The 22,241-nt window shown below is 38.9% G+C and overlaps 2 protein-coding genes across 9 annotated transcripts in view; one reads left to right on the forward strand and one right to left on the reverse strand.

The window, feature by feature from the left end:
* Positions 1 to 8,543, forward strand: part of Gyg1 (glycogenin 1) — a 34,329-nt gene extending 25,786 nt beyond the window's left edge. For 2 of the 3 annotated variants that reach the window (XM_078043484.1, XM_078043487.1), the window contains exons 6-8: positions 4,907 to 5,126; positions 7,385 to 7,435; positions 7,691 to 8,543. In XM_078043484.1, the coding sequence (XP_077899610.1) occupies positions 4,907 to 5,126; positions 7,385 to 7,435; positions 7,691 to 7,864 (445 nt within the window). In that variant the 3' untranslated portion in view covers positions 7,865 to 8,543. The remainder of the gene's footprint in view (positions 1 to 4,906; positions 5,127 to 7,384; positions 7,436 to 7,690) is intronic. The other variant, XM_078043485.1, reaches the window with a different exon arrangement.
* Positions 8,544 to 11,157: 2,614 nt separating this feature from the next.
* Hltf (helicase like transcription factor) overlaps positions 11,158 to 22,241 on the reverse strand; it is a 48,326-nt gene continuing 37,242 nt past the window's right edge. For 2 of the 6 annotated variants that reach the window (XM_078043482.1, XM_078043481.1), the window contains exons 20-25: positions 21,982 to 22,160; positions 20,460 to 20,585; positions 19,934 to 20,046; positions 19,321 to 19,501; positions 15,816 to 15,896; positions 11,158 to 13,311 (exon numbers count right to left, since the gene is read on the reverse strand). In XM_078043482.1, the coding sequence (XP_077899608.1) occupies positions 13,159 to 13,311; positions 15,816 to 15,896; positions 19,321 to 19,501; positions 19,934 to 20,046; positions 20,460 to 20,585; positions 21,982 to 22,160 (833 nt within the window). In that variant the 3' untranslated portion in view covers positions 11,158 to 13,158. Of the gene's footprint in view, positions 13,312 to 15,815; positions 15,897 to 19,320; positions 19,502 to 19,933; positions 20,047 to 20,459; positions 20,586 to 21,981; positions 22,173 to 22,241 lie in introns of all 6 variants that reach the window. The other 4 variants (XM_078043480.1, XM_078043483.1, XM_040269933.2 and 1 more) reach the window with 3 other exon arrangements.

Below are 22,241 nucleotides of genomic sequence, written 5' to 3' on the forward strand. Positions count from 1 at the left end.
GCATGATTTCTCTTTCCCTCTGCATCCTCCCGCTCCTGCTCTCTGTGCCTCCCACCCCTGCATCCCTGTGAGCTGCTTCTCTTGTATGCTACTCGAATCCTCCAGTTGATATTTGTTTTGATTTGTTGCAGAACAGGGTCACTGCTGGGGGCATCTTCACACTCCTACTCCCCTCTCTGTCCCTTTATTCTTGACTCCACCTTTATTGCACCCAAGGAATGTCTTGCCTTAGGGCAGAATGGGCAGTTCATCCACACTTGGAACCCCCAAGATCTGTTTCTACCTCCAACAGGCTCATCAAGGAATTCCTTAACATGAAGGCTGCTCTGTCGGTGACAGGTCTTCCAGCAGATGCAGTTATTCTTGTTAGGGTAGAAGAGGTAAAGAATACATCTTGAGGAACAAGGGTCCTTCTCCTGGCCATAGAAGGAAACAGGGACTTAGCATTAAAGAGACCCTGGAAAGCCTGGATTCATGAAGGTGGAGCCCAAGTTCCAAGCCACAGAGAGATGTAGGATGTGGTCTGTCCCCAAAAGGCATTCCTGTTGGCATTCAAGAGGAAGGCCTTGGGCCACACGGGGAGGTACCTAACCAGCTTGAATCCAGGGAGGTTGCAGAGGCTCCTAAGCCAGTCACCTGGAGGTGCTGAGCCACAGGATGGAGTGAGGCACAGACAGAGCAGAGGCTGAGGGTGGGCTCCTCCCCACCGCAGAGGACCTGGCCTTCTCAGTGGGCAGGTGCGGTGGACCTTCACACCCATTTTCTGTGTGAGCTCTGAACCACCACTTTATGGACTGCAGTGCTGGAGAGCAGCTCAGGAGGACACAGACACTGCCCAGCAGAGGCCCCTTAGGAGTCGTCCTCCCTTTTCCCCCTAGACTGTGCAGATCGAGTCCCAAGAACAGGCCTTCTCCAGACTGTCGGTGGTCAATTGTGTTCTTTGAAACTCTTTCTTGTTGGTGACTTTTGTTGCTGGGCCCTCACCTGTGCTTGTAGCCTCCCTTTTCCACCTTAAAACTCACCGACTGTGAGTGGGGAGTGACTACAATAGACTAACAGACGTCACTGTCAGACAGTACCCTTACAATCCTGGGAGGGTCTCACAGCAGCCCAGAGCCTCGGTGGAATCCAAGCCCTATCACTCACCAGCCATGAGCTCCTAGACCGTTATTCAACCTCGTGCCTTGGTTTCCTCACATAGTTGTTTTGGGCATTAAATGAGGTAACCCATGCACTTGCTAACCAGGGCCTGCCACTTGTGAGTGTTCACATATGTGAGCTGTTGCTCTCACTACTGCTGGACATTCGTGAACTGTTGGAAGAGCCCTTAGAGAGGAAGAGTCCACGTGATGTTCAAGTTTTCCTTTATTTTAGCTAGCACTGCTCCCATGGTACAAAATGCATGACATTTATGTTAGGTACAGGCTAATGTGAGTGTCAACATCAGGACAGGTTGAGGCTGAGAGTTTGCTTAACAGAAGGAGCAAGTAAGTACATGGTCCTGGGCAGGGAAATTGAGTCAGGAGAGGAGAGCAAAGGAAGGGCCAGAGACCTGTCTGTCCCTGTGCACTGTTCAAGTGGAAGGGTTTGTGCTGCTAAGATGGGGCAGTGCCTGTCCACTCCCAACCTCCAGCACACAAGGTACAGACCTCTGGGTGGGTTCCCTCCCTTCACTGAACATGCGTTGAAGGGGTTATCTGAATCCTGCCCATCTTTCCCTGGCATCGTCTGGTCCCTTCTTCCTGCATAAAGAGTCCTCTGAAAATCCCACCTGCAGTCCTTGCCTGGGAATTCCCACTCCCAGGTGTCAACAGGGCCCTGGGAGTCCTGGCCAGCTTCCTCACTTGTGCTGCTGTTACTTATTTTTCCCTGTGTGGACAAAAGCTTCCTGGACACATGTGGAGCATAGCGACTTAGTGTGACAGTAACCTGTTTAGCTGACAGTTCTTCTGTGCTCAAAAGTGGGTGTGATGATTTCCTGTCCCTTTAAGGATACAACTCAGCATGTAGGAGGTTAGGGGTCTCTATCAAGTGTTCCTTTCACTTTCAGAAGAAACAACATAAAATGATCACCTTAAAGAAGGAGGATCTTTTTACAAGATCTTTACAAGTAGACTTTCTTTTTCTCACGGATCTCTGGAGTGGCTGCATGGTAGCGCTCAGACCTTAGAAGCAAAATCACTAGATTCCACCTCTGTCACTTAATAGCTGAATGGCCCAGATGGACTTAGTCTCTCTAAGCCTCAATTACCACGTTAATAAGGTCTACCTTGTAGGGATATTATCATTCCTAATGGTGTCATTAAAGAAGTTGGGGCCCAAACATAGTAAACTCTTTGATGGTAGCCATTTAGCAGGTCCCCAATATTTGAGGGGGGAAAAAAAAGCTTTAAGAGTGAGGACCATCCCCTGAGCAGAGTCTGCTCTGGCTTGATCTCATGGTCACACCCATTGGCCCCCTCTGGGTGGATCTGCCTGGACTCTTAACTTGGATGCCCACTGCCCGGGCATCTGCCCTGCATTGCCTTTCTTTCCTACCTGGAGCTTTCTCTTGACCTCTGATTGGAGGGTCTGTGATCATGCTTACAGCAGTGTTGTACCTGATACTGGCCACCTTCGTGCCTTGAATTCCCTTACTGTCATCAGCCGTCCCCGGCCTTGGAACTGAGTCACCCCTGCTGTCAGCACCCCTGCAGCCTGGCTGGGTGCCCTCTCACCTCTGAGTTCTCAGCACTCGCTGCTCCTGCTTCCCCTTTGGCACATAGTCATCTTTTTAAAAATTTTAATCAGTTTTTTCTTTTTTTCTAATTTTTAGAAGTCATTATTGCATAACCACTGTGCATGGTAGTGGGATTCACCGTGACTTTCATATATGACATAACAGAGCTTGGCCAGTTTCTTCCCCCAGTGCTTCCCCTTTACTTCCTCTTCCCTCCTCCCCACACCTGACCTCCCTCCTCTCCTGTTCTTTCTATTTCTCTGAGATCCCTTTCTTCTCTATAGCTTCCTTGTGTGGCCCTTGACTTCTGAGTCTGGCCTATTTTGCTTAACCTGATGATCTCTAGTTTCATCCATTTTTCTGCAAATGACATAATTTCATTCTTTATGGATGAATAAAATTCCACTGTGTGTATATATACCACATTTTACTTACCCACACATCTTTTGATGGGCCCCCAGGCTGGGGCCGTAACTTGGCTTCTGTGAATTGTGCTGCTATAAACATGAGTATACATGTATCACTGTAGTATACTGACTTTAGTTCTTATTGTTGTTTTGTTTTTATATGCATCGATTTCCTCCTAGTTAATACCAGACAGCTCTTAATTGCTACTCTTTTCAGGATATAATTTATTGTGAAAATATGGTATGTATACAAAAGAATATACATCAAAAAAAAAAGGTGCAGTGTTTTAAAATACCCACCACCCAAGTTAAGAAATGGAATAACACAATAAGGTGATCATAGGTAACAATAATATAGTATGTATTTCAGAAAGCTGGAAGGAGTTTCAAATTTTGTACCATAAAGAACTGATAAATGTTTGGGGAGATATACAACTTGATATAACTATTACATGGTGTATAAATGTATCAGAAAATCAATTACCTCATTAATATGTATATTTTTAATGTTTTATGTATCAGTTAAAATAATTTTTAATTTAAAAAAAGATACAGAGGGCTGGAGATGTGACTCAAATGGTAGCACGCTCACCTGGCATGCGAAGGGCACTGGGTTCGATCCCCAGCACCACATAAAAATAAAATAAAGATGTTGTGTCCACCGAAAACTAAAAAATAAATATTAAAAAATTCTCTCTCTCTCTCTCTAAAAAAAAAAAAAGAAAGAAAGAAAAAGAAAAAAGAAACAATACAACCAAGACCTTGCAAATCCCTTTTCAGTCCTTCCCAATTATAGCTTCCCCTCCCCTCCACAGGTAACCAATGTCATCAAATATATATGGATTAATAGATGACTCTATGACCAGTGTGATTCTGCAATCTGTACAATCAGAAAGATGAGAAATTATGCCCCAATTGATTCAAATGTATGAATTGCCAAGATCATTGTAATGTCATGTGTAGTTAATAAAAAAAATTCACACATACAATATATATAGATATATAGATTAATGTTTTCTAATCTTTAAACAGTACATTTTTTATTTTGCCATATTTATGTAACTAGAAGCAATAACTGGAAGCAAATGTATTTAATTGTTTGACTTGATTTTTTTCAACACGTTCTTAAAACCAGCCTGTTTGCTTCAGGCTGCACGGAGCATTCCACAGGGAGAAGCTGTCATTTCCCAGAAAAGGGGCGCAGACCCCAGCCAAGCTCCCCTAGGCCATGCTGCCTTCTGCTCACGTTCCGCTGGCTGGGTCATGCCAGAGGACCATGTCCATTCAGAGTCAGGTGGCCCTAGCCGTGTAGGCTGGGAAGAGGTTGGTTGGTTGAGCAACAGCCTAATCTGACCCATGGACAAAGCCTTTTCTGGTTTGACTGTTTCAAATGGTGTCGCTGCTGTGGCTGTGGCCCACCTGATTGTGTCTCCTGTTGCACTCGTACTGGCAGCTGAAGGGTGTACACCTTGAAGATTGGCTCCTGGTAGTGGGGCATTCCCAGCTTTACTGGGTGATACCAAACCTGTTCTGCATCACTGTGCCTTCTCTGTGCGCCATGAACCTGTGCTTCCATTGTGGCCTGACCCTCTGCTGCTCTGGCATTTTTGCCTGCTATCTTTAAAACACAATTGAATGCTCTTAACAGTATCTGCCTTGAAATTTTGCAGCGAGGTCAGTTCTTTTCCAGCCACTCCTATAGGATGGAAGGGGCCCTGTCACAGCCGATTGTCTTCTTGTCAGTACTCAGAATCCACTGACCATTGTGTTTTACTGGCAGGTTTGGTGCAAATGCCAAGGTGGTGCATTTCCTGGGACGAGTCAAGCCGTGGAATTACACTTACGACGCCCAAACAAAAAGTGTCAAAAGTGAGTCCCACGATCCCACCATGACTCATCCAGAGTTTCTCCACCTTTGGTGGGACATCTTCACCACCAACGTCTTACCTCTGCTTCAGCAATATGGCCTTGTCAAAGACACCTGCTCATACCTACATGTGGTAGGTTCTCTTTTTTTTCCCTTCATGTACTTTAGTGCTGCACTCATAAAAATGAGGCCTAACAGTAGAGTTTGGGAATATTTAGTTGCATTTTAAATACAGAGATAAGATTTTTTTTGGAAAGAAAGCAAAGACCATCATCATGCAACATAATGATGGTAGATCATGGAAAATTTCATTAGAAAGGTTTTTAGTTTTCTTTTTTTTTTAAATAAACATACATGCATATGTTATAATTATAAAATTATTAACCCATTATTCATAAAAAATGCCTGGCATGTGAGGGGCCCCAATTTGATCCCCAGAACTGTGAAAGAAGAGAATGCCTCATCTAGTGGTTTAAAAACTTTAGATATTTAATTATATTTTATATTTGCCATTTGCTCAGATTTCATTGAAAAATCACAATAGTATGAACATACAATAAATACTTTTCTCAGACTATTTTGATTTCCTGTTTGCACTCCTAGTATTAAACCCCTGGAAAAAGAATTCCTTTTTAAGAAGGAGAGAACATGTTCTCCTCTACAATACCAGCCTTATTTGGCATGTTTTCTGACTTTAAAGGTCCTCCTCTGAGGTTTGTCCTTTGGACGAATTGAAGTAAGATGAGAAATTAGGGGCCGGGTGCGGTGGTGCACGCCTATAATCCCAGCAGCTTAGGAGGCTGATACAGGGGAATCAAGAGTTCAAAGCCAGCTTCAGCAATGGCAAGGCACTAAGCAACTGAGTGAGACCCTGTCTCTAAATAAAATACAAAATAGGGCCGGGGATGTGGTTCAGTGGTTGAGTGCTCCTGAGTTCAATCCTTGTTACCCTTTACCTCCCCCCCAAAAAAAGATGGAAAATTAAGATGTTACATATAAAGTTATAAAAATTAGAACCAAAGGGGTAAATTACAATCAGGTAATCTGTTAATTACCTGACTAAAGGGATTATAATATTGTGAGAGATTCTTTTCTATAGTAGCTTAGGTTTTACTCATGTTGCTATGATTTGTACCGAAATGTAGAAATGAGAAAGGGAGAAATAACTAACACTTTCTCTGAGTATTCTATATGGATCATAGAATAACACTTGTACTGTAGTTGGAACAGTGCCTGGTTCATAGTAAGTGCTTAGTAAAGTTAGCTGTATTTCTTTAACCCTTAGAACTAGTCTGTCAGTAAGTACTATTATTGCTAAGATCTCCTTCTTAAAGTAACTTAAGGCTTAAAGTAGGTAGTTACCTAACTTGTCTTAATTAACAGACTACAGTAGCAGGACTGGAACTCAAATCCAGATCTGAAAGACAGTTATCCTCACAGAAATTTGAGATGGACCTTCTTAAGGTGTACCTCTATTGCCCAGAATGAAGTGCAGCATTGTTAGGGAAGAGGATGGGAAAGCATAATTTAAGTGGTCAGGCACTGTAAATTCGATCCAGTACACTTGACTAGACCTCAAGGGCCTTTTTCCTGGGGAAGGTCCTTGGAATTGGGCAGAGTACTCCGGAACAGCCTCTCTTTGTCACTGCTGTTCCAGGTGAGGCAAAGGCAGGATCAAGTGTGATCCCTGTGTTGGCCCAGCTACCCGAAGTGTGTATTCCCAAACCCTTTGAAGCTCTAGTGTACTTAAATACATACACCGACCCTTATGCTTCCATATGTAGAGAGCAACAAAACAGGTGTTCAAAATTTGTTCCACCATTTTCTTTGTTAATAGCTATGACTATTCTTATTCATTCACCTTCTTTTTCTCTCTGCTGAGATTCCCAGTGCCTCCCCACTCGAGTGCTCTTTGCAGGATGGCATTGGCAATCTTGTAGGGCACACCTGAAGACGTTGTCTCCCATATGGAACGTGAATCAGCCAAGCCTCACATAGAGTAGACTGGCCCCGTGTGCTGCCTCGACACTGTTCTTTCTGCAACCCAAGGACTGAGAATTATGAACCAAGGGAAGGTGAAGACAGGAATTGAAAGAGTTGTTCAAAACCAGACAAACTAACAGAAACTACAGGAATAGATGTTACTTGGTAATCCAGATGAAAGCTTGAGCAGGCAGAAAAATGTGGTACATAGTCCCAAGCCATTCAGCTGTGCTTACAAGTGACAACTTGTGTACCTGATTTGGCTCTCTGGGCAGGTTCCTCTGAAACATAGCACTAGGTATCATTTTGTTTAAGTTCTCAACCTTTCCGAGCCCACAGATTGAGGACTGATCATGAGACGTGTTCCTTTGTCCACCCCTCTTACGCTTTCTAATGAACTGTTTGCAGCTCTCAGACTTGGTCTATACACTGGCCTTCTCTTGTGGCTTCTGTAGAAAGGTATGCAGAACTTAAACTAATTCCTTTGTTCTCCCAATGTTTTCACTGAGTCAAGAAGTTTTCATTTCGTTAGGAAAAACAACCATACGACCCTTGTATCTTTGTGTCTTTTTTGTTTGTTTCACGTAATGCTTTTCAGTTTTTATAATAATGCATGATAATTCATCCTGGCTTTTCTCACCTACTTCACTTTATTGCATTCTTGAAAATCATCTGACTTCGGCTCTCAAGGACTCTCTGTGCTCTCTCTTTTAGGAACATGTCTCAGGAGCCGTATCACATATGTCCCTCGGAGAGAGCCCAGCTACACCTCAGCCCTTTGTATCCTCAGAGGAGCGGAAGGAGCGGTGGGAACAGGGCCAGGCTGATTACCTAGGAGCAGATTCCTTTGACAACATCAAGAGGAAGCTGGACACTTACCTCCAGTAGCAGCGTGGCCATCCTCCTGTGGACACAGCCGCTTCACAGCCACCTGTTTCTGACACTTAGCATCTAGAGTGGGCTGAGAAGTCTGTTACAGTTGTTAAGGCTTTCACTAAAACTCATCAGACAAGGGCTTCTTGCAGGACGACAGGTGAGAACTAGGCAAAAATTGTGAAGTTGTCATTCTGTTATGGACAGTGTTCTGCTTTGTAACCCTAGATTTACTTAGCTAACATTTCAGAAATTCGCAATATGGCAACTGCCAACATACGTGGTAGGGGAGACCCGCTATTGACATTGAGATGGCTGTTCATCTCAAGTGTGCAGAACCAGGCTCCACACCCCTCTCCCTCCAGAATGGGATGTGGCATCTGCCCCTTGCTTGCTTGTCACACCCTTCACTAGATGTGCATTTTACAACTGTCCAGAGGCTGCCAGAGTGATACTTGTGCTTTCAGGTAAAGGCAGCCTTTAATAATACTGCCCTGTGACTCATGAACACATCGACAGGTGGCATCAGCCCGCCTCATCTCCTAGTCCTAATGTCTGAATAGTTCACAGTTTTCCATGCACTGTGAAGGCAGCATGCTGAAGCTTTTGTTCAGTTCTGTATATCTGAAAATCGCAGTGTGTTCTGATGGTAACCTGCAGTAGCATCCTGTATGAAAATAAAGACTTACTGCCATATCTTGGTTGTTTAATTAAGTATTGCCCCTACCTCACTCTCATAAAAAAAAAATCAATTTGAGAATTTTATAATTTATAGAATTTGCCAGTCTCAAAAAATAGTGTAAAGCTTGACATGGGTAAATGCATTTAAAAGTATTATTGAAGATATTTAAAGCTAATGTTCTCCAGTGGTGGTGATGGGTCTGACAGATGGAGGAAGGTGAGATCAAATTTATCTCGTTTGTCATCCACTGTGCATCCCCAGGGGGTGTCCAGGGAGAATACTGTAACCTTAAAATCTGTTCCAAACACACTCAGTAATGGCTCAGGCTGTCAGAATCTGTGCTGGACCAGTACCTTCCAGTTGTTTTTTTTTTTTAAACTCAGAATAGAAGTGTTAAATCAGTTATTAAGTTTACAGATGTTTCTGGGATACAGAGGACATACTCAATGGAGAGGATCCAAAATAGCCTTTAAACATAAAATGAGTAAGCAGCATAATTCAGGAAAAAATATGACAGGAAGAAATTTGAGGTTTAATGAACCACAAGTTGCAGTGCCTTTTTTGTTGTTGTTACTGAGGATTGAACCCAGGGGTGCTTTACCACTGAGCCACATCCCCAGCCCTTTTTATTTTCAGACAGGTTTTCACTAAGTTGTTGAGTCTCAATAAATTGCCCAGGCTAGCCTCCAACTTGTGATCCTCCTCCCTAAGCCTCCCAAATTGCTGGGATTACAGGTGTGCAACACTGTGCCTCAGCTGCAGTGACTTCTGTGACCTAATCTTCAGTCACCCTTCTTTGTTTATTCTGGCTACTGAGATCATTCCTACTCAGCGTGGATGAGTGAACAACCAGGTTTAGATACCTGGAGACTATGGGCCACCATGGAGGCTGGCTACCTGAAAAGCTTCAGAACATGAGAATTTATCTAAACTTTACAATACTGAATGACAAGTGACTTCTGAAGAGTCAACAGTTATTTGGACTGGTGGAGAGTGAGTTGCTACCACTTCCAAGTATGTGAAACATTTACCAAAAATTGAAGTGTCTCCATGTGGCAGGTGGTATGGGTACACAGACCTCTCTGGGATGGCGCTGAGGCATAAGCAACTTCTGCCTTTGGGGCTTCTAGGTCCCTGGTTGAGATGAACAGAAACCTAAGTCTTCAGATAAATACCACCTTGTTTTTGTGGCCATGCAATGAGCACTCCAAATAAAGAGTATTAGAAGAGATAAAATTTGGGGCTGGGGTTGTGGCTCAAGTGGTAGCGCACTCGCCTAGCACGGGTGAAGCACTGGGTTCAATCCTCAGCACCACATAAAGATATTGTGTCCACCTAAAACTAAATAAATAAATATTTAAAAAAATAATAGAGAAAATTAAAAGTTTTTTTAACTGAGAAAAGATGTAAAAGCACCAAATGATTTTGGCAGTCGATGTGGAGGCAGGGATCACACATTATGACTCGAGTGTATTTACTATCTTTTGTTCCTTAGTTTTTTACACATAGTGTAAGAAATAAAGCTCTAAAGTGAAAGGCCTTACTTAAAATTTTTAATTAGTGAAGGTAATTAACTTTCATAATCAGAAATACTGACACATTGACATAGAAGACAGCATATAATATGCATAAAAGTGCGACAGGTTGTAGCTGGGAAATCACTGAACTAGGTGACGGATTTCTTTTCCTTTCCTGCTCTTTCAAGAACAGGTCTTTAATTAGTATGAACTGACTTCTACACAAAGCTGCACAGTTCACACTTCAAGGACCCCCCAAACACCAAGGGTTGCTTAGGAAAATGTATAGAAAGGCCACATTCAAATCACAGATGTGCAATTTTACTAATTGTACACAGTGGGGCACAGGTCAGATCCATCCTGTGCCTGACCAAGGTCTGTTCAGCAATAAAGTGAACGTCTATTTAATTATCTTTTGCCTGCATTTGTTATACCCTGGAAAGTCTTAAAGTGTTCAAAACTTGACATTAAAGTGAGTTATCATGAGTCAAACATCAAATCTGCCCTCATGATGTTTATGACTCTCATCTAAATGCTAGTGAAAAGAACTCTGGCAAGCAAATCAAGTAGGGAAAAAACCACACGTCTTCAACATTCCCCAGCATAAAAACTTTCACAGTCTAAGGATAATCTCATAGGTATTCATGGCATTCTTGATTTAACTATTTCCAGCCTAGAGTTGCAGTTTTGAGGGCAAAATATCTTCAATAATTTACAGTACTATGTGTATATATAGGTATTGTCACAACTCCTTTTTTTCTTCAGATGAGGTAATTAATCGGGACCAGTGTTTTACATCAGGCATTTTAAATTCGATATACAGTCTAATTTTGGAACAAGAATATTTGGGGGTGGGGTGGGGTTACCAGGGATTGAACCTAGGGGCACTTAATCACTGAACCACATCCCTAGCCCTTGCATGGCCTGAACAAAAATTGTAACCAGTTCAACTGAGCAGAATTTAAAAAGGCGGAAACAGGAATAAATTACTCTCACAGTACTTCCTACGCACTATCAATAAAAATTATATAATATAAACACTTCACATAAATGAGATTTAATGACATTTTATTCAATGAGAAAATAGTCATCAAAACTATGACACCAAGTAAGCTAATCAATTTTTGATATTTTTATTAATTTTAAATGTAAAACAAAATCCAGTTGGAACCACGATTGGAAATACAATGTTTACAATATATTTCTAAAGCTATTATTCTATGTAATAATAAAACAATTAACAGCATAGCATAATGTGAAGTTTTCATTCCAGTGGTTTATATATTTTCTTAGGATGAATTAAATTCTTTTTTTAAAATTTAACACCACTTAATTGAACTATACAAAAACAAAACAAAAAAACATTTTTAAATGACTTGCCAAACATCATTTATGAATGTGTTTAAAAAAAAAATAGTTCCTCACTGTGCAGACGAAGCCGCACTGTCTCTGCCTTCACCATCAAGAGGAGCAGTCTGGGGGATTCCCCCCACTAAGAATTATTTATACTTGATTCTACTGGGGTACTGGCACACACAACCCACCTGCCACATTTAATCAGAGTCTGATCCATCTGATTTTGTGTAATGCTAGAGCTAGCAGGTAAGGAACTTCCCTGGACTCCTAGCAGACCAACCCAAGTCATTACTCCACTATTGTCTCAGCAGAACCTCTCAGTCTTGATGAAGTCAGTCCTCTGCCTCACCTAGAGAAAAGGGACTGGGGGGATTCTTGCTGGCTGATCCGTTGCTACTCTAGACACAGGGAGGGGAGGGCTTAGCCAGCAGGTATTGGTGCACACCTCAGGTGTGTCCCCTGTGACCCCATATTGCTCTCATCTGTCAATCAAATCACCTCTAACACTGTTAGTAAGAGTAGGTGTTCTTAAGTCTATATCAAACATGATGCATCTCTTAACTATGGTAATTTCTTCTTTGGATTGAAAAAAAAAAAAACCCTTAAGGAAATAAAACCACTGAATACGTAAACCTGACTGCGCAACCTCTAGTTTATTTATTTTAAATGACTTGAGTCACCTAGAATTCTGTGGCAACTACTGTGAGTTTGCTTATTAATGTAAAAAAGTAAGAAAAATGTAAGGATGAATTACTGAAGTTCCAAAATCAAATTCTGATTTTAAACACACATAACAAAGAAATTTTACATTCAGGATTAAGATGTCTTTAAGAGTTGAGACGAGTTTGGAGGTCATCCAGCCCAACTTCCATCCAGACATCACGCCTCTCACATATAGTAGTCTTCTGAATTATAAAAATTTATAGTTATTTCCAAAAAAAAAGGCTAGATAAATAAAAAGTACTATTTATAGAAATATCTATTTATATTTCATAATTTAAATATTCAATCAAATTGGGTAAAACTGCTTCCCTCTCAGCCCCCGACTGTATTTACACCCTGTGTATCAAATTACATTTAAACAATGAAGTAGTACTAATTGACAAAAATGGAGAAAATAAGTATTGTAACATAGTCCCTAATTTTTTCATGAACATAAAATTGCAAGTCACATGTGAATTATGTCTCAATGAAGCTGTAAAAAAAAAAAAATGCAAGCAACTTGGACTTTGGTCTCTCATTAAGATTTGGTTTTGGAATGCAAATTGTGGTTTTTCAAAGTCAAAATCAATCTCTTACAGTCTGTATATATGTATATATTAATCATTTACAAGGACTGGGGATCCACCAATCAAGAGGCTCTGGTGAATAACCAAATGTGTCCAACATAGAAAATAAGTCTTTACTGATCAAAAGTATAAAAGGTTTGACCTTATTGGAAATATGAAAAAGCTGAGTACTTGGAAGATATATGAAAATACTCAGCATAGATACTAGGAAAAGTTGAATAACAAAGTAACTTTTTTTCCAAAAAATTATTTTAGGCCACAGTATGTAACGGAACTTATTGCTATTTGAAGTATCATTAAAAATAGGTTCATATAAGAGATTATGTGTCAGTAACACCTCTTTACTAATATAAAATAGGCCCCTTTTAGAAGACATACTCTAGAGCTCATTCCTAAATCTCTGTAATGTTTCTCATTTTCAAAACTTAGTATCTGATCAAACTGACCTTACTAAAATCCCCAAAATTATAAATCAATTAGAGTTCGGATTTCATTAATTTTAGCTTGTTTCATTTCATTAGCATTCGATTTTTTTGTTCCAAAAGCTCCAGCTGCAAGTTCTCTTTTTGTGTTTTGTATTTTCAGCATATTTTCTTCAACAGAATCCTTCACAATGAACTTCCAAAAAAAAAAAAAAAAGAAAGAAATTGGTTAAGTACTTTTAAAGTAATATTTAAAATCTTTAATAATAACCCCTATTAGAAACATCAAATGAACTACTGTCAAGACTCATCATGAAGGATAAATATGATAACAAGACTGCCCACTAAAAACAAAAAACAAATTCCCAGATATGATGAGAATGGTGGTATACTACAAAAGGATTTGTAATCTTATTATGAAGCTTTCAGAAAATGTGCAGTGATTTCTAGAAAACTGTTCAGCTCCTTATTCTTTCTCAATACGCCACAAGAACACTTAGAACGTGACGCAGGAGCACTAGAGCTATGCTCTGCTCTCCTGTACCACCGGGCATGGTTGTCTCATATGAGGACTATAGCCCTCGGGACACAGTTTACATCTGACAACCCTATCAACAGATGAGAAAGAAGGAAAAAAACAGCCTACAACTATATAAGCAAATCTGTCTCAACTAGAATAAAAGCAAAATGAATTTAACCTTATCCTAAAAAAGTTGTGAGAGAAATTTCTAGAAAGCTAAGAATGAGTCCTTATCCAGTATTAATTCATAACATTAAGCAAACAGGGAAGGGAAAAACATGTACCTTCTCAACAGATGCTCTTAAGAAGCATCTGATAAAATTCAACATTTATTTCTGATTAAAAAAAAACTGACTTAGTCTAGGAATAAGAGACATACTCAACCTTATTAAGGAAACAATTAAAAATTTACTAACAAAAACATTTAATATAAAACAAAGTGTTTCCAACAAAAACAGGAGCAAGTCAAGTGCAGAAGTCCCAGTTACTACAATAATGAAAGAAGCTGTATTATAAAACTTTACTGGAATATGTAAGAGCTAAATAAATAAAGAAACTATGTTCCTATAGGGAAGTACTCATTACTGCTAATGAAGAAATTAAATAAATTATTACCAATAGTTCCTGACCCTAAGTGTAAGAGTAGTAAAAGGAACAAACAATGTGACTTTTCAAATGAAGGGTAATGAGAATACTCTACCCTTTCAGGAACCAAAACATACTTGGAAAAAACCAACAATGTTATAAAACTAATATTGTCTTGAGAACAGGAAAAGATCAATGGAACAGAATGGTTTAGATACAGACCTACATATACATTTCATATTATTAGGAAAAAAAGACTTAAAAAAAGAAAAAAATTAGACCCAATGTCACCCAATACAAATCTTCCCAAAAAATCTGAAATAAGTAGAGAATAGTTTTTAAAATCTAAAGATAAAACCTTCTTTTCCAAAAAGACCCTAAAACCTAGAAACTATAAAAAAGGCTGACAGGTTTTAACTCATAAAAATTTTAAAGCTTTTTCATGACAAAAGGATCATAAGGTTTAGAGCAGGCAAGAAAGAGCCTGGGATAAGCCATTTCTAACATAGATCACCAATAACTTAGAATGTACAAAGGTGTCCTTCATATTGTAAGACTGCATTCATGCTGTAACTGAAAACTAGCAAATATATAAATAAGCAATCCACAGAAAAACTATTAATGAATAGAAATGTGAATATGTTCAAGGTCTTAGGTAAATGCAAATCAGAAGGGCACTTTTTTGACCATAACATGAGCAAAAATTTCTACCAGTCTCATACATTATAAAGTCTCTTTCGACAACAACTTGACAGCTGTCAAATAAAAATTCCAAATCCAGAATTCTAGTTTTCTTAACCTATACTGAAGAAGTACTCATATATATGCACAAAAATGTATGCACAACAGTGCTCATCACAGCATTATTTTTATCATAAAAAAGTGGACTAAATATTTAATATTCAGGTTTTAGGTTGGGGTTTTAGGTTTGCTCAGAGGTAGAGTGCTCGCCTACCATGTGTGGGGCACTGGGTTAGCTCCCCAGCAACATATACAAATAAAATATTGTGTCCACCTATAACTAAAAAATAAATATTAAAAAAATATTTAATATTCAGGTTTTAAAAAGCAATCAAATTCACAGAGACAAAGTAAAATGCTGGTTGCCAGTAGGGCAGGAGGGAGAAATGGGGAGCTGTGGCTTGAAGGGAGCAGGTTTTCAGTTTTGAGATGACTGCAGCATTTTGGGGACGGCTGCATGACCACCTGGTGTGCATGTGCTTACTGCAACTTAATGGCACAGGTACAGTCATGGCTGAAGTGTCAGAATGTGCTGTACTTCACTACACTAAAATGTGTTGAACCAAATGGACTTACACAGTATAGTGTTTAAGAAAAAAGAATATGTTGCAGAATAATAAAGTATGATCCTGTTTATCTTTGAAGTAAATTTTTTAAAAGTTGAGATAGATACTAAATAAAAAATGCATGAAGTACAGGGAACAGCATATTCTAAAAATTCATGGAGGAGAAGAGACTGAGTTTTGCTCTCCATAATTTGACTTCTATCACAATAATGTATTCATGTTATTACTTGCATAATTAAAAAAAACACATTCGCCTCATCTTAAAGAACAGGTGATTCAGAAACTCACTTTAGTGATGATAACTTCTTGCTTCTGGCCAAGTCTGTGGCACCTGTCAAAGCACTGGTCCTCAGCAGCAGGATTCCAGGCCTACAGAACAGGATTGGCTTTAGTATTGGGCTGCCGGGTGAGTTATGCTTAGCCCTTTCATTTCAACAACATGCACCATCTTTTTCTGACTGAATTCATAATGCTGACACTGCATATGTACTGAAGGAAAAAAATCCACTTCCCCAGTCACTCTGCTGAGAGGCAGGCATTCTCCTGTGTCACCTCACTCCACTTCTAATACTGGCTGAGTATCTCTTCGCTGAAATGCCTGGGACCATAAGTGTTTCAGATTTTAGTATTTCAGATCTGGGAATATTTGCAAAGGCTTTAATGGTTGAGCATCCCTGAACCAAAATTCTGAGATCCAAAATGCTCAAATCCAAAACTTTTTTGAGTGTTGTCCTCAAAAAGAGTCCAACTTCAGAGCACTTCAGATTTTTCAGATTAAGGGTACTCAACCTGCACCGTAAATACATGGCTTAGCATGGATGTCAGCACCCAATTAATCAAGTAATTTCTGATTTTTTCACTTTAAAGTGGGTCAGAGTATAAAAGTTTATACATTCTCTTAGATGACAATTTATAATAGATGCAATTCTTGGGTCCATTTATGAAAATGTTTTCTCACCCTCTGCTAGTCTTTGGTTCTTTTACTTTGCTCTATTCAGGAAACAAAAATACAAAAAAAAAAAAAAATCCCTAAAAACTGCTTAAGATTTTTGACAAGGTTTTCTATAGACTTCTGGTTAACACCAACGTAATAAAAACACTGCTTAAGCTGAAAAAGAAAATGATGATGTAATGAAATGCAGGAAATATCCAAAAAGATGGAGGTCTGTAATCTAGAAAGAGAGTAGTCAACTGGTTTTTAAATAGAATCACGAATTATCAAGATAAGGATCACCAGGATGACTGCAGAAATTGAAAACAGGGTATTTTTGGGGAAAGGTACATTATACAGCAAATTATCAGCCGAAAACAAAAACAATATCAGATGCATATATAGATGACAGTTTTACAATATGATTTATACTTAGGCTAACTGTTCCTTTCTTTTTTAAGTTCCCTAGGGATCTGAGGAAAAGGATGGTTTTGCTCTTGAGTTGTAATTTGAATTTGGGATTCTTTTTCAGTGTGGAAGTTAAATTTAAGGACACACTTAGCTTATGATTTTCTAGAACTGATAGGTATGATATTATCTGAATATTTTGTATTTCACAGACACATTTTAAAATTGTTACCACAAAGACACCAAGTCAAATGTCTTGCTATTGCACCTATTTTATCTAGCAACCTAAAGACAAGCTGGCAACATACATCTAATGTGACTATCAGAAATCCAAACTGATAGCTCCCATTCCCACATGTAGTCTATAGATTACGTAAATAAATAGTCTCACCAGAAGCTCATAATGGACACTATATACCACCCCTCTTACACAATGTTTGCATGAAAAGGTAAAAGATTTTCACAAATATTTTAATTGAATTTTGTCTTCCTGGGATTTGATTTTTGTTTTAAAGTTAGAAACATTTGTCTGTCCTTTGGTTGTTTTGTTTTTGCTGAACTGGGAGCTGAACTCAAGGGCATTTTACCACTGAGCTCTACCTCCAACCCTATTTATTTTTTATTCTGAGATAGGGTCTCACCAAGTTGTCCAGGCTGCCCTCAAACTTGCAATTCTCCTGCTGCAGCCTCCCAAGTTGCTGAGATTACAGATATGTGCTGCACATAGGCCAGAGAGTGTTTTTTAAAAGTATAACTGGTAATAGAGTGCGGTGGTGCACACCTATAATCACAGCAGCTCAGGAGGCTGAGGTAGGAGGATCACACAAGTTCAAAACTAGCCTCAGCAAGTTATCAGCCCCTAAGCAACTTAGTGAGACCCTGTCTCAAAATAAAATATAAAAATGGGCAGGGATGTGGTTCAGTAGTTAAGCATTCCTTGGTTCAATCACTGGTATCAAAAAAACCTTTATAATAATAAGTACTCTATTAATAACCTCTTCCTTATCTAGTACTAAGATTATATAAATAAGACAAAATAATTTGGTAATTTGTTCTAGAAAATTAAGATTTTTGCATAAGCACTGCATTAATATCGAACAATCTATAGTTATGGTGACTTTTTTGATACCCAGGGGTTGAACCCAGGGGCACTTAACCACTGAGCTACATCCCATCCTTTTTTATATTTTACTTTGTGACAGGGTCTCACAAAGTAGCTGAGGCTGGCTTTGAATTCATAATTCTCCTGCCTCAACCTCCCAAGCTGCTGGAATTACAGGCATGTGCCACTGCCCGTCGAAGCTAAGAATTAGTCCAAATGCAATTTAAAACCTCTGTCCTCAGATTGAAGAGATCTTAAATAATAACCATAAAACTCCTTTAAGATTTAAAACTTCACTCTAAAGCACTAAGGCAAATACAAACCTCTGCCAGCCACAATATGTGCCTATGAAAGCCTACATATGACTGGCTGGAATCTTACTGTGAAGGTCACCCTCAGTTGAGGGAAAAGAGGAAAAAAGCTTTGGTACACAGATGCATGAATCAACTAAAACCTCACCAGAAAAAAAGATGTGTAAGGTTCGTACACGCAGTGAGCCTGCAGTTCAGACACCAGGTGAGACCACACGCTGCATCTCACAACACAGGGCCATCTGCAGCCCACATAACACCCGGCACAAACCAGGATCACATCAGTTCAGCCCCATGTGTGTTCAGAATGTGCTACTGTGTGGACACCACCCCAGCCCGGCACTCAGACTTTAGCTTCCTTCCACCTCTAGGTCTGAAATGTACATCCACAAGTGACTGCACAACATTAGGCAACTTTCTACAAACACTCCATTAGTTATTTCTCCAATTGTGATCCCGACCACCAGAGTTACCTGTGATCAATGTTAAGAATGCAGATTCCTGAGTCTTACCCAAGACCTCTTCAATCTGAGGACAGAAGTCTTAAACTGCAGTTGGACTAATTCTTAGCCATACTAAAGCTTTAAGATCACTATCACATAACAGGTGTCAGACTCCCATTGCCTGTACCACACCTTGACACTAAGCAGGGGCTCATCTCTCACAGGCCGAATGGACCACTTACGTGTTCAGTTAGTAGGTATTTTTATTCTGCACACAGAAGAGAAGCAGAATAGTACCACATAACAGTACTTAAGAACACACACTGTGACTCTGGTGTTCCCTACTGTTAGCTGTGTGAAGCTGGGCAGTTTACTTCTCTCCTTCAGTTCCCTCATCTATAAAATAAGGATGTTATTTCCCTCAAAAGAATATCGTGGGGATTTTAGTTAAATGTAAATCCCTTAAGAGAAAGCCCCCAACATACACATTTACTAAGCTATTATCTATTTCTAAAGTCTGCCTCAGAATCTTCATAATAATAAATATGAAGTATCTGCAAAAGAGTTTGTCTTTTGAAAAGCCTATAAAACTACTCACTGGATCCATTAAAAATACCCGAGAAGCTGCACAAAGATTCAAACCAACTCCCCCTGCTTTTAAGGACAGCAGCATGATAGTTGGAGAGCCTGCTTCAGTGTTCTGGAAACACTGAATAGACTCAGCTCTTTTCTTCTGGGCCATGGAACCATCCAGACGAGTGAACACAAATCCAGAGGCTCTAATAGGGACAAGGAGAGAAGTAACTCTTACTTTATTTAAAAAAAAAAAAAAAAGTTAAATAGTAGTTCAATCAATTCTTTCACTAATGTATATATGTGTCTACTTATTCTTGCAGTACTGGGGATCCAACCCAAGGCCTTGCACATGCTAGGCAAGTGCCCTCCCACTGAGCTACATCTCCAACCCTAACTTACCTTAACAAACACTACAGAGGACCTACTAATATGCCAGCCACTGTGTTTTCTAATAAATTAGGGATCTGATCTTTTGAATCCTATGCTGCCACAAAACAGTCTTTTTTGTGACTCTGAACATCACTTCTGACAGATAAAATGACTAAAACTGGCAAAACATTAGATATTTTTCTTTGATTCAAATCAATAAAAGTATATTAAATCCTCTGAGTCAAAGTGAAAAACACTGAACTCACTTAAGTGGTGTTTCTATTAGAGACAGGAACGTTGTAAACTGAGAAACAACTAAACTTTTTATGTTTGGATTCTTCTTTCTTAAGTCAATCAAAGCATGCATTAGAGCATTAATCTGAAAAAAAAATTAAGATACCCATTAGATTCCACTTTTAAATGGCAAAATTAACCCCACATGCTTAAAATTTTTATCCTGTTATTGTACATATTAATAGGATTCAGTTTATTTCTGTACATACATATAATATACACTGACCAAATTCCAAAATGTTGTCCAAAAAAGGTCCTGCCATGTTACTTAATTAAAAGGCAAAATGAGACTAAATTTTTAAAAAAACTAAAAGAATACTACAATAAATTGAAACCCTCTCTCTCTCCTCTGAAATTCACCACATAAAGTAAGCGAAAAATCAGTAGCCAGAAAAAGGAAATTCAAAAGACATGATTAAAAGTAGAATGACTGTTTGTTACATGATGTGTAATCTCTTATATAAAAAATACTCAAATATCTGTACACGTGTACTTTACCTTTGAACTGGATGTCCATTCCATATTGGACTTTTTCTCACTGTCACATGCCAATTCTTCTGGAGGACATTCTAATAAATTGTCTCCATGTATATCATTTCTGCATAAAGGGCATTTAGCATGTGGCTGTTTAAGAACAAAATAAGGGCCACACTGGTTAGAGGAAAAGAAATATAAATTTGCCTAAACATTTTAATAGATGACAGACTCTGTATCTCTTGTGGCCAGCACTTTATTGAGCCAGATTCAGTCACCTAAGGTAGATCTGTACATGCTGAGCTCCAGCCAGCACGTACAGATGGAAGGGCTCATGGCATGGGATGAAGAAAGAGGACAGCGAGTGTGTGGCCTAGGGCTGGGCTGGGGCTCAGCGGCAGAGCACTCGCTTCGCATGTATGAGGCCCTGGGCTCAATCCTCAGCACTACAAAGCAATAAATCAACAAAGTAAAGTATTTGTCCATCTACAACTAAAAAATAAATATATAAAAAAAAGTATGTGGTCTTGACTGGCAGCAAGAGCTTGAAATGCTAAATATCACATCATTTGCAGGCAATTCTTATGACACCTTATACAGCTGTCCAGATCTGCCAACCAGTATCAGGTTTGTTCAAAGCAACATCTGTTGTCTGTTATACTAAGATCTGCTAGTAAAATTAGATTATATCTTAAATACCTAGATACAAATACTACTGCAATAAGAAAAGTTTCTGAAACTGAAACTCTTAGAAATCAGTATGCTAGAGTTACCTCTTGGGAGAAGGAAGATGGCAAAGGATTGGGAGGAGATACATGGATGTGTTTACCTTATGATAATTATAATTTTCTAACTGTACAACTGTAATTTATCCACTTTTTTTCTAAATGTATTCTATATGTCAAATCAAAATGTTTAAGAAAATTTGCACTAGCTGCAGGACTGCTTAAAAAGATTATTCTACCTCAAAAAAATTTACCACACAGAAGTATTTAGATCTACATTACCCAATATGATGGCAAATAACCATATGTGTCAATTAAGCTTTTTAAATGAGCCAAATTGAGGTGATAGGTGTATACAATACCACCAGAATTTGAACATCTAGTTAAAAATAATGTAATATATCACATTTTTATTTTAGATATACTGGATTAAAGTGTATTAAAATAAATTTCATGTTTTTTTCACAAAAAATATGGCTGCTATAAAATGGAAATTATCTTTCAGCCTTTCCTCATCAGTATATTTATTAGCAATGATCTAAACAGTACACAGAACTAGGATTACTGTCTGTAAAAAAGTGCCTCCCAAAAAAAATATATAGTTTATATATATATATATATATATATAAAAAATAGTTAAAAGGGAATAACAATGAGAAATAAATCATCTATGAAGATACTGAAATAATTAATCATCGAAAAGGTCATTATTAAATATAAGTCGAAACTTCTATTTCCTTGGAACTGGGTTTCCATTACACTAAAGAAAGAGTAGGCACCACTCCATACAACAGTGATCCTATACTGAACAAAATACTTACCTGCTCATTCTGAATGACCTGACAAATACAAGGTTTACAAAACACATGTGCACAATGTGTTATCACAGGAACTGTTAAAGAATCCAAGCAAATTGCACATTCTTCATCTGAACCTGAGCTCAGAATTAGCTTCATCTTCCTTATTAACTTCTTTCTCAATTCTTCAGGTGTATCATTTCCTAGAGAAAAGGCTGAAAAATTAATTTCAGAGCAAGATTTATAACATGGCTAGATGAGTTAATCTACCTTACATAAGGCAA

The sequence above is a fragment of the Ictidomys tridecemlineatus genome, chromosome 3 (assembly GCF_052094955.1).
Source record: "Ictidomys tridecemlineatus isolate mIctTri1 chromosome 3, mIctTri1.hap1, whole genome shotgun sequence".
In the NCBI taxonomy this organism is placed as follows: Eukaryota; Metazoa; Chordata; class Mammalia; order Rodentia; family Sciuridae; genus Ictidomys; species Ictidomys tridecemlineatus.